The sequence below is a fragment of the Pelobates fuscus genome, chromosome 2 (assembly GCF_036172605.1).
Source record: "Pelobates fuscus isolate aPelFus1 chromosome 2, aPelFus1.pri, whole genome shotgun sequence".
NCBI classification, from domain to species: domain Eukaryota; kingdom Metazoa; phylum Chordata; class Amphibia; order Anura; family Pelobatidae; genus Pelobates; species Pelobates fuscus.
In genome coordinates, this window is record NC_086318.1 from 362770691 (window position 1) to 362782936 (window position 12246).

Below are 12246 nucleotides of genomic sequence, written 5' to 3' on the forward strand. Positions count from 1 at the left end.
TCCTTTACCCCTGAGTGACAGAGATTGCCCCCTTTATCATCCTTTACCCCTGAGTAACAGAGATTGCCCCCTTTATCATCCTTTACCCCTGAGTGACAGAGATTGCCCCCTTTATCATCCTTTACCCCTGAGTGACAGAGATTGCCCCCTTTATCATCCTTTACCCCTGAGTGATAGAGATTGCCCCCTTTATCATCCTTTACCCCTGAGTGACAGAGATTGCCCCCTTTATCATCCTTTACCCCTGAGTGACAGAGATTGCCCCCTTTATCATCATTTACCCCTGAGTGACAGAGATTGCCCCCTTTATCATCCTTTACCCCTGAGTGATAGAGATTGCCCCCTTTATCATCCTTTACCCCTGAGTGATAGAGATTGCCCCCTTTATCATCCTTTACCCCTGTGTGACAGAGATTGCCCCCTTTATCATCCTTTACCTCTGAGTGACATAGATTGTCCCCTTTATCATCCTTTACCCCTGAGTGACAGAGATTGCCCCCTTTATCATCCTTTACCCCTGAGTGACAGAGATTGCCCCCTTTATCATCCTTTACCCCTGAGTAACAGAGATTGCCCCCTTTATCATCCTTTACCCCTGAGTGACAGAGATTGCCCCCTTTATCATCCTTTACCCCTGAGTGACAGAGATTGCCCCCTTTATCATCATTTACCCCTGAGTGATAGAGATTGCCCCCTTTATCATCCTTTACCCCTGAGTGACAGAGATTGCCCCCTTTATCATCCTTTACCCCTGAGTGACAGAGATTGCCCCCTTTATCATCCTTAACTCCTGAGTGACAGAGATTGCTCCCTTTATCATCCTTTACCCCTGAGTGACAGAGATTGCCCCCTTTATCATCCTTAACTCCTGAGTGACAGAGATTGCTCCCTTTATCATCCTTTACCCCTGAGTGACAGAGATTGCCCCCTTTATCATCCTTAACTCCTGAGTGACAGAGATTGCTCCCTTTATCATCCTTTACCCCTGAGTGACAGAGATTGCCCCCTTTATCATCCTTTACCCCTGAGTGATAGAGATTGCCCCCTTTATCGTCCTTTACCCCTGAGTGACAGAGATTGCCCCCTTTATCATCCTTTACCCCTGAGTGACAGAGATTGCCCCCTTTATCATCCTTAACTCCTGAGTGACAGAGATTGCTCCCTTTATCATCCTTTACCCCTGAGTGACAGAGATTGCTCCCTTTATCATCCTTAACTCCTCTGTGATAATGTCTAGACTAGAGTAAGAGTTAGTGTGTATGGATCCTAGACTCTGCAGAGCGCGGTGTGTTTCGCAGTACAGCCTCTAGAGGGCGCTCTTAGACCGAGCAGGTTGTAGGAAGCAGCAGGGAAAGGCTCTGCTCCAGCCTGCCGCTCACGCCAGACGCCCCCCCAGCCGGGCACGATGAGAGCTGTCATCCAAAGGGTCACTCAGGCCAGTGTGACGGGTGAGTGCGGGCGAGGTGGCAGCGCTATGACAGCCAGTGTGTACCCGCAGTGCTGAGCGGCTCGGGTGCGCAGCTGGGGGAGGGCAAGCAGGCCGGCAGCTTTCATACCCTGTGCGGGCGACTTGGGCCAATGTGCTGGCCGCTCGCCTGGTGGGACTCGCCCACTGTCACCGGTCCAGACACATACAGACTGCGGTCATGGTGTGCAGCATGAGCCGGTCCGTCATAGCAACTGGGAACTTCCTGTGTTTAATAAGCAGCATGTCAGCTATCAGAGCACTGGGAGGGAGGGACTGACTACTGCTAGCACCCACTGCTCTCTATTACTGAGATAACTCACTCTATCTATCTATCCATCTATCAGCCCTGCCTATGACTATCTATCTATCTATCTATCTATTAGCCCTGCCTAGGATTATCTATCTATCTATCTATCTATCTTTTAGCCCTGCCTAGGATTATCTATCTATATATCTATCAGCCCTGCCAAGGATTATCTATCTATCAGCTCTGCATAGGACTATCTATCTACCTATCAGCCCTGCCTAGGATTATCTATCTATCTATCTATCTATCTATCTATTAGCCCTGCCTAGGATTATCTATCTATCTATTATCCCTGCCTAAGATTATCTATCTATCTATTAGCCCTGCCTAGGATTATCTATCTGTCTGTCTATCTATCTATTAGCCCTGCCTAGGATTATCTATCTATATATCTATCAACCCTGCCTAGGATTATCTATCTATCAGCTCTGCAAAAAAAGGCGCCCCAAATGCCCAGGGCAAATGTCTTGTTAGCCTTGCGGCTAATTGACATGCCTGGCAGGGTGATGGGCGGGCGCGCTGGCGAAGGAGCACTTTCCCCTGAGCTGTCTGCTCAGCTCCCTCGCGCGCCACCCGCAGAGTGAGGCTGGGAGCGTCAAATTCCAGCTCCCGGCATCACTCTGCAGCGCGCGAGGGAGCTGAGCAGACAGCTCCTTCGCCAACGCCGCCCGCCCGCCCAGCGGCCAGCCCATGAGCCCGACCTGCAGTCCCAGAGAGAGGGAGAACCCCCCTGCATTCCTAAAGGTAAGAATGCTGGGGGGGGTGTTTGACTGCTAGTGTGTGTTTGCCTGTTAGTGTGTGTCTGTGTGAGTGTGTTTGCTTGTTAGTGAGTGTGTGTGTGTCAGTGAGTATGTGTTTCTGTCAGTGAATGTGTGTGTGTATTTAGAATGAGGGGCGGGGGGGTGGGGGCAGCACAAAACCAGGATACACCACTGTATCTATCTATCCTGCCTAGGATTATCTGTCTATCTACCAACCCTACATACCTCGTAGGTATCTCCATCTTGGTCCGACGTGGCCCTTCTCGGTGGTGATGTCAATGCTATACTCTCGCATATGCGCAAGGGTGCAGCATTTTATGGGGGAACCCGCAAGACTGTGGGATTCTCCATAGACACAGCCAGTTCCCTGCAGCCGTTACTGATGACTTCTGCAGGGATTGCCTTTGTAGCACTGCCTTGTGTCGCGTGAAGTCCCTACTTTGTCTCTGTATATCTTTTAACCAGGTTGGAATTTCAGTGAAATTCCATCACAGTCATAATGAGTGTTTCTAAAGATTCTATCTTTATGAAATACACATTTTTCAGAGGGAACGACAGTGCCGCTTTAATCTGAGCATTACATGGTGCATAGAAAGCTTTGCATTTTACTAAGCCCACCAGGAGTGACTACAACTGTTGGAACAAACACATCTGAATATTTTAAGATCTCATGCTTTCTCTGCATCTGAGCCCTAAACTGGAGCAAATCTCGTCAGTGATGTTGGCACATCGTTCCTATTCTCCCTAGCTGACGCTAGAAGCTCCGGCTAGGGAGTTTCCATGCGCTGCGGTTGCTATGGGAGGAGAGCAGAGGGACCTCAAGTGGAAGGTCATCTCCTGTCCCTTGTTGAGACATTGACTGGCAGCTGTGAGAAAAATATATTTTTTCAATAGGTTTTTCTCCAAATCTATACATTTGCTAGCAAAACTGCTAGCACAATTATTGATAGCATCGTATACTTAATCTAATGAGCATAAATTGTTTAAGGGATGACAGGTGCTCTTTAATGTCTTTAAAGGGACACTCCAGGCACCCAGACCACTTCTGCCCATTGGAGTGGTCTGGGTGCCAACTCCCACTACTCTTAACCCTGCAAGTGTAATTATTGCAGTTTTTTATAAATTGCAATAATTACCTTGCAGGGTTAACTCCACCTCTAGTGGCTGTCTAATAGACAGCCACTAGAGGTCACTTCCTGGTTCTTAGCACAATAAACCTGTGCTAGAGCGTCGCTGGACGTCCTCACGCTGTGTGAGGACCTCCAGCGTCGCTCATTTCCCCATAGGAAAGCATTGAAATGCCTTTTCAATGCTTTCCTATGGGGAGCGCTAATGCGCATTAGGTCTCCCCGGCCGGTGGGCGGGATCAGTCTCGCCCACCGGCCGACGCAGTCAGAAGGAGGAGCGGCGCGGAGGGAGAAGCAGCAACGTGGGACATCGGCGCTGCCTCAGGTAAGTGACTGAAGGGGTTTTCACCCCTTCAGCAACCGGGGATTGGGGGGTGGGAGGGAGAGGGTACCTCCAGTGCCAGGAAAACGGATTGTTTTCCTGGCACTGGAGTTTCCCTTTAAACTGTCCCATACAGTCCTAGAAATAGTGGTCTTTAAAATCCCTTATAACAGCATGGAACATCCTCTGTTTTAGGTGCAGGCAGGATTAAATTCCTGGTTACAAGTTACCAAGTCAATACTTGGAGTGGCAATTTTTCATCTGGAGCCATATAATGGCCCTACATGATGATGAGCTGTGTGTGCAGCTTTCAAAGTGAACACTTTATGTAGCCCTTTAAATCACCCTGGCTGAACGACCACATTTTAGCAATTAGGACTAATAAATTAGTCTTTTCTAAAACTGGACAATTTTCCTTAATGGGTTATCTTTCTTTCACGGATCCTTCTGAGAAATATGGGCTCTATAACTAGACCATGCCCACAGCAAATCAAGATCTAATAACGTCCTGAGTTAAAGAGACACTATAAGCATCCAGACCACTTCATTTCTTTGAAGTGGTCTGGGTGTAATGTTCCTGTCCTTTTAGCCCTGCAGCAGCAATCATTGCAATTTTAGGGCTAAGATACCCTCTAGTCGCTGTCTCCCAGAAGGGTGGGAAAATTCCCTGAACATAGACCAGCTCTCTAACGTGGGGAATTCCTAAGTGCGAGCAGTCGTAAAGGGAGGACCACCTGTAACACACTATTAATGAGCCCTTCCTGCAGTAGATTAGTATCTTTGTAACAGAACCCTGAAATTTTTGGAAATACATGCTTACTATAGGACCTTGCATGGCCAATAGCAAGAAGTAAGACCATCCTGTAGCAAATAAATATGTCTATAAACAGGACTGGTAATACAGATTAGCATGCTGTAACCCTCTACCTGCACAGAATACATGCCTCTAATAGAGTCCTGTAAAAGTAAGTCTGTTAAAGATCCTTGTAACTGGATCTACTTATGAAGAAAATCTTTGTAATGTTGCCTTCTAATACCATTTTGACTCATTAAAAAACAGGTATACAGAAAGATTGTAAAACAATCCCCATAGCATTAAACAAAATTACATATACTTTTTATCAGATTTGTTTAAATATTATTACATTTAATTGTGTTGGTCTATCTTTATTGAATGAGTGGCGTGTATTAAGAAATTATAGATAAAATCGGGCAAAGGTAATATGAAACCGTAAAAATAAAGTTTGTGGTATATAGAGAACATAGCCACGCTTTGTTATAGTAAAATATTAATTGGTTATATACATAGAACTTGAACAGAGAAACACTTGCAATAGACATAGCATAGCCAATAGTCAAAGGGTGCAACAAAGCATAAAAATAAACCGTGAACAGAGGCACTATACAATGTTACTGTAACTGTAGGGTGGAGAGGCACCTGGACAGTCCTGAAGAGTAAGACTCATTTATTCATCTACATGTCTGCATAACCCCTTCAAAGGGAGTTGTAAGAAAGTTGGAGGAGCTGTATTACAATGTGTCTGTCCGGCATTGCAGTCAGCCCTCACCTTGCCTTGGCTTGCCCCATCTCCATGGCTGAGATCATCAATCGTGATGATCTCAGACAATCCAATGCTTTCCCATATTGCACATGCGCAGCAAACTTCAATGCACCTCTATCTCTATGGGCAGCTTACAGTGTCTCCATGCAGAGTGCTGCATTCTAATGGTTATCTGAGTGACTGCCATTAGAGGTGTTACCAGTCAGCACTGTAAACACTGTCTTTTACAGGCAGTGTTTATAGTGCTCAGACTGCTGGGACAGACTATAGACACCAGAACAACTACATCAAGCTGTAGTGGTTCTGGTAACTATAGTGTCATTTTAAGATGGTAACTAACAGATTTGTCTATAATTTAGTCATGCTGGCTCTAGCAAAAAATGTGTAATTTATTAAAATTTATGTAGGGTGTTTTTACAGATTACATACCCCATTAAAAGAAACAAAAAAGGAAAAAAAAATCTATAACAAGGTAACGTAAATCCCTTTACGGACTGACAGCCAGAGTTAATCTACTCTTGGACCACTAGGCAGCGAGTTAACCCCCATGGACCACCAGGGATATTTAAAGGGTCACTCTAACCCTTTTTTGGTCTTTCAGTTTTTGTTTCTTAAATCGTCACTGTCAGGGAACTTTGCATAATTTGCACACAAAAAACAACAGTGACATCGCCCTCTGAGAGCGGGTGGCGCAGGGAAAGGTGAAATTTTCTTATCTGAACCTGTCCCTCTTTTTTTCTGGCCAGTCCTCTTCCAGCCAACGGCACTGCTGTGCTCTTGTACTTTCAAACAGACACACAGGGTATTACCCACATATTGAGTAAAAAGTAAAAAAAAAAAAAAAAAATCCATGAAAGAAGTGTAAACAAACTGTGCTGGTGATTTAAAAAGAAAGGGAAAAAGCTACACAGAGGGATCTGGGAACTGGGGCAGACTTTTATATTTACCTTGCTATATGGAGTGTACTACCTAGACATAACCTTACTAAATATTCAAACTGGAGTGTACTATCTAGATGTAATCTTACCTAAGTATCCAAACTGGGATTTAGCATGCCCTGATCTTGATGGGAAGTATCCATCTAAGTGATATGCTGTTAACACACTAGATACTGTGTTCATATGAGTTTCCAGTAAATAGAGGATTAATTCAAAGGATTTTTACCATTCATACCTCTAGTTTAAATTCATTGCAAGGGACTTTTTGTCCCCTTTCTCTATCTTAAACGATATACTCATATTATAGTATGATAATATGAGTATATATATGATAATATGAGTATACTCATATTGAAGGCTAACTTAAAAGGTAGTTTTTTCTCCCTTACAAAGTAGTTAAAGGATCACTATAGTGTCAGGAAAACAAACTTGTTTTCATGACATATATCATCCTTAGGACACCCCCTTAGGGTCTCCCTCCCTTGGCGCTGGAGGGGTTAAAACCCCTTTAGCTACTTACCTTTATCCAGCTCCGGGCTCCCTCGGCACTGATGACCTCTCCTCCCCGCCGACGTCAGCTCCTGAGTGAAGCAGAATGCGAGTGCAAGAGCCACGCGCGCATTCAAACAGTCCATAGGAAAGCATTTCTCAATACGTTCCTATGGACGTTCTGCACGCTGGATGCGAATTTCACATCCAGCGTCGCAGAAGCGCCTCTAGCGGCTGTCAGGAAGACAGCCACTGCTATGTTTACATGTGAAGGGTTAAAACCTGGGGGAGCCTGGCACCCAGGCCACTTCATTGAGCTGAAGTGGTCTGGGTGACTATAGTGTCCCTTTAACCGTCTCAACTCCTCACTCCTGTAGATTGCATCTTATACTCCAAACAAGATAAGGAGTCACCTTTTGCTGTTCCACATATATTTCTTTAAATACTATTCAAATATCTATTCCAATCCACTTTAATTTTTAATCTGCTTTAATTGAGTCTGTAAACCGGGGTGATAAACCCTTTTGCAACAAATTGACAGTAGTAGCTATCTTTTTAATACTGACACCTCATACACTGTGTCAATTTATACAAGCTACTTTCCATCAAAAGATATACACTTGAGGCTATCATAGATCGTGCATATTTTCCCTTTCTTTTTAAACCAGCACAGTTTGTTTACACTTCTTTCACAGATGTTTTTGTTTTGTTTTGTTTAGTCTAACATATGCAATTAAGATATTATTTTATTTTAAACCTTTTCAATTGAGTTTTAACTCAATATGTGGGTAATACCCTGTGTGTCTGTTTGGGATATGGCATCCGTGTGATTGTACACCCTGATCTCTTTTCCCAACAAAGTCATTCTGGGTATTCTCATTTTCCTCTCAATTATCTGGGTTATGCCCATATTACCCACTTAGTCCTCCTCTGATCTTAGGGCCAGATATTCTGCCCCTTGGGTCTCCCCCTTTTGTTGCTTCATAGTCCCTACTTTCTCTCAGAATGTCTTTTGACTGAGTTGAAATTTCAGTGAAATATCAAAGAAATTCAGTATGAGTATTTCATAAAGACGTTATTACTCTTTTTTTTTGGGGGGGGGGTGGGGGGGGGGAGAGGGTGTGGTTAGTTACATTGCCACTTTAACAGTTAATAGATCCCCTTCATTATTGTCTAATTTCCTATGAAATGCAATCCAGCACCGGGCGATGTCTGGACGCTTTACTCCCTTCTGCTGCATGATCTAACCAAATGCTTCTCATAGTGATTCCTGTGGCTGTGACAGACAATTGGTATCTTAACTAGAGGATGCTTTATCAGAACAGCACTGTCATTAGAGCCTTAACCCCTTAAGGACACATGACATGTGTGACATGTCATGATTCCCTTTTATTCCAGAAGTTTGGTCCTTAAGGGGTTAAAGGGACACTATAATCACCAGAACAAATACAGCTGATTGCATTTGTTCTGGTGAGTATATTCATTCCCTTGAGGCTTTTTTCAGTAAACAGTTTTTCATTTTCAGAGAAAATGCATTATTTACATTACAACACCTCCACTGGCCATTCGGATGGCTGCTGGAGGTGCTTCCTGGGGCAGTGGTGAAAACTGTGCAGCACTGACTTTGAGTGTCTCCACCCTCTGCATGGAGACACTGAACTTTCCTCATAGAGATGCATTGATTGATCTACGAGGAGAAGCTGATTGGCCAGGGCTGTGTTTGTTTAGCGTGTGCTGGCTCTGCCCATGATCTGATTTCTTCAGTCTCAGCCAATCCAATGCTTTCCTATGGGAAAACATTGTGATTAAACTCAGATCACAACTTCTCATGATGTCACCAAATGAGGCAGATTAAGGGCAGAGCCAGGTTGAGGTAAGATTGTACTATATTGAAGGGGGAAGAGGGGGCCTAGATGGTGTTTTAACACTGTATGGTCAGGGATACGTTTGTGTTCCTGACCCTATAGTGTTCCTTTAAAACAAATTACTCAGTATATATATGTAATAGGTATGCATCCTAACTGTGATTAAATGTTCTCTCATTTCATAGTGGGCGATGAACAGATCAGCTCCATCGGACGGGGCATCTGTGTCCTGCTGGGTATTTCTGTGGAAGACACACAAAAAGATGTAGATTACATGTAAGTTATATGTTTTAAGTAAAAACCTCCTTTCTTGTCACTCCAATGCTATTCCTCATCTGGAAATGGTCCCTTGCTCCTTTAAAGTAACACTAAATACCAAAACAACTATGCGCTTAATAAAGCAGTTGTGATGTTATAGATTATGGCCCTGCAGTCTCACTGCTGAAATCACTGGCATTTATGCATCACTTTGTTTATGCAGCCCTAGCCACATGTCTCCTGGCTGGGCCTCACATAGCTTCTATGAAGAATTTGTTTTCATTTTCAAGCAGATTTTACAGCACAGTGTTTACTTTAGAAGTTATCATGAAATTCATCTATGTACATCCACAATAATTTTATTCACAAAGTAAAATGTTGCAGCGAAAACATATCAATACCCACACACATAAAACATGGCACACGATTAATATCTTCATCAAACTCAGTTAATTACCTGAATACTTTTATTTAAAAGAAATGTACTCAATCTTCTCTTAAATGCACGTATCACCTATTCAAGTAGCACTTTGCAAGGATTTAGCATAGAGTTTTCATTAGAAAGATTTAGAATCATACTTCTAGTGACTCTCAGACTGACAGCCTCTTGAGGTGCTCTCTACAGTTTTGATTGGCTCCATGCTTACTTGTTAGTAATATCGGATTGGTAGAGCCCGGTGATTACTGCGGTTGTGCCATAGACCCGCAATGTTTTTGCGTAAATAGCATGAATTTGGACTGAGATCAACAGTATTGACAAACTCACAGAAGGTGGAGTAACTGCTGAGTGGAAACTGTCCCGATTTTGAAATAACATACTTTACTTTTGTTTTAGAAAAGGAGCACATCTAACTTATAAAATAATGTATTTATTTTTAAAGCTAGAGTGTGCCTTTAGCCATCTATATTGAGTGAATGGAAAGATTAAAGTCACGGTCAAAATTCTAGATGCCATATACTGACATATGCTATTGGCACCACTTAAGTTCTCAGAATAGGGCAAATTGTTTAGTTTTAGCTTATCCAATCAAATTTACGTAATAACAACGTTAAAGACTAATGAGAACATCAGCTGGCTTGTAATGCTGTATTTAGTCTGTGGATGGTCACATAACCTAATCTGGTTTGATAAGTACATAATGTACAAAGTTTACATTAAGACTAAAAGGTATAAGAGTTCTTAAATGCTTATTAAAGCTGCGCATGAATTTCTATCTTTGTCATGGAAAATGGATTACTAATAGTTCTGAAGATGAGCACTAAGCAACAATGTAAGAATATGTGAAAACATTAATGATATACATATTAAGCATGTCAGAAAAGCAGGGAGATGGTACAAACACAGACATAGATTGAAGAGGTTCCTAATGTTGAAGGTAGATCTTTCAGTAAAAGAAATACATCAACTCCTAATGTTTTCCAGCTGTCCATATTTGGCTTAGACAATCATAAAACTGTATTTTGATGGCCAGCTGCTCTCCTGAACCCTCTTGGGTCCCTTTGCATGACAACTGTGCATTTGCAGTAGGAATTGCACGTTGAAAGAGACACTGCTTATGTGTCAACGGGTGGCGTAGGTGTGTTCTGTATAATGACACCCTCCAAATTATCAGTCACCACAGAGTCATGCAATGCTTTGGGAAAAGTACACATGTGTTCCTGTCCTGTTTGAGAAAAAGCAAACAGAAATAGCTTCAGATTTATATCCATGCATGGATCGGATATGGATAGAAATGTGGGACTTCAAGATCCAGACAGACAAGCAAGTGCTGGCCAACCAACCTTACATTGTGGTGGTAGACAAGGAACAGACTGCAGTCATGATGGTTGTGGCAATACCCAGTAACTATAACATCAGGAAGAAGGAACATGAGAAGGTGTAGAAATACCAAGGACTGAAAGAAGAACTAGAGAGGATGTGGAAGGTGAAGGCAGTAGTAGTCCAGTTGTGATAGGAGCACTTGGGGCTGTGACTCCCAAGTTGGGGGAGCGGCTTCAACAGATTCCAGGTTGGACATCTGAGATCTCTGTCCAGAAGAGTGCAGTTCTAGGAACAGCTAAGATACTGCGCAGAACCCTCAAACTCCCAGCTCTCTGGTAGAGGATCCGAGAATGAGGAATAAACATACCACCCAAAAAGGGTGAGAAAATATTTTTTTTAAATATATGTAGCAAATAGGAAGTGGAGTAATAGAGTGCCTTGCATCATAACATATGCATGGAGCATGCATTGTTATGATGCTTGTCTTAGTAGGGTAAATTTAATTATAATTTTTTTTTTTTTAATTCAAACAGCAATATCAAATCGAAATACAAGATGACAATGCACCATGATAGTTGAATATTTCTCTATGCACCGTGAGACCTCACTGATTTGAAGTAGTTGTGGTGATTGAAGTCTGTATGTACATTGTTTCAGTTTCAAACATTCACATACAGAGTTTAACCCCTTTGCTGCTGGAGGTGGCAAGAGTTCTGGGCTGGATCATATCAATTCTGTGCATAGTATGTGTCTGTTGTCAGCACACACAACATGCAGGCAAAAGACAGCCGAAAGTTTGGCTGCCCCTGACACTTCCTGTAGAGTTTTATTAACATGACATAACTTACAAATCTATATATTTTTTTTCACAGTTGTTTATTTTTGCACTATTTTCTTTTTAAACAGGATCCACTCCGAAATTCGACAGCTAAACAGTGTGATAATTTTCTTGCAGGGTTCGGAAAATCCTCAACCTGCGGATATTTGCAGATGAAAGCGGCAAGCCTTGGTGTAAAAGTGTCATGGACAAACAGTATGAGGTGCTATGTGTCAGTCAGTTCACGTTACAGTGCATCCTAAAAGGCAACAAGCCTGACTTTCACATGGCCATGCCATCCGAGCATGCTGAGCCTTTCTATAATGATTTCCTTCAGCACATGAAGAGGGCCTACAAACCAGAACTCATCAAAGGTACTACCAAACCCAAATAACAGGTTGTAAATGATAACAGATCATTAAACGGTTAGTTACCGTATATACTCGAGTATAAGCCCAGTTTTTCAGCAAATTTTTTGTGCTGAAAAACCCCAACTCGGCTTATACTCGAGTCATAGTCTGTATTATGGCAATTTGCATTGCCATAATACAGACTGGGGGGAGAGGGGGG

General features: G+C 42.8%; 1 protein-coding gene across 1 annotated transcript in view; it reads left to right on the top strand.

Annotated features, from left to right (window-relative positions):
* Nucleotides 1-1314: 1314 nt before the first annotated feature.
* The window catches only part of DTD1 (D-aminoacyl-tRNA deacylase 1), a 130893-nt gene continuing 119961 nt past the window's right edge, over nucleotides 1315-12246 (top strand). The window contains exons 1-3 of the mRNA XM_063441380.1: nucleotides 1315-1448; nucleotides 9025-9115; nucleotides 11815-12050. Coding sequence (XP_063297450.1) covers nucleotides 1406-1448; nucleotides 9025-9115; nucleotides 11815-12050 — 370 coding nt within the window. The 5' untranslated portion in view covers nucleotides 1315-1405. The remainder of the gene's footprint in view (nucleotides 1449-9024; nucleotides 9116-11814; nucleotides 12051-12246) is intronic.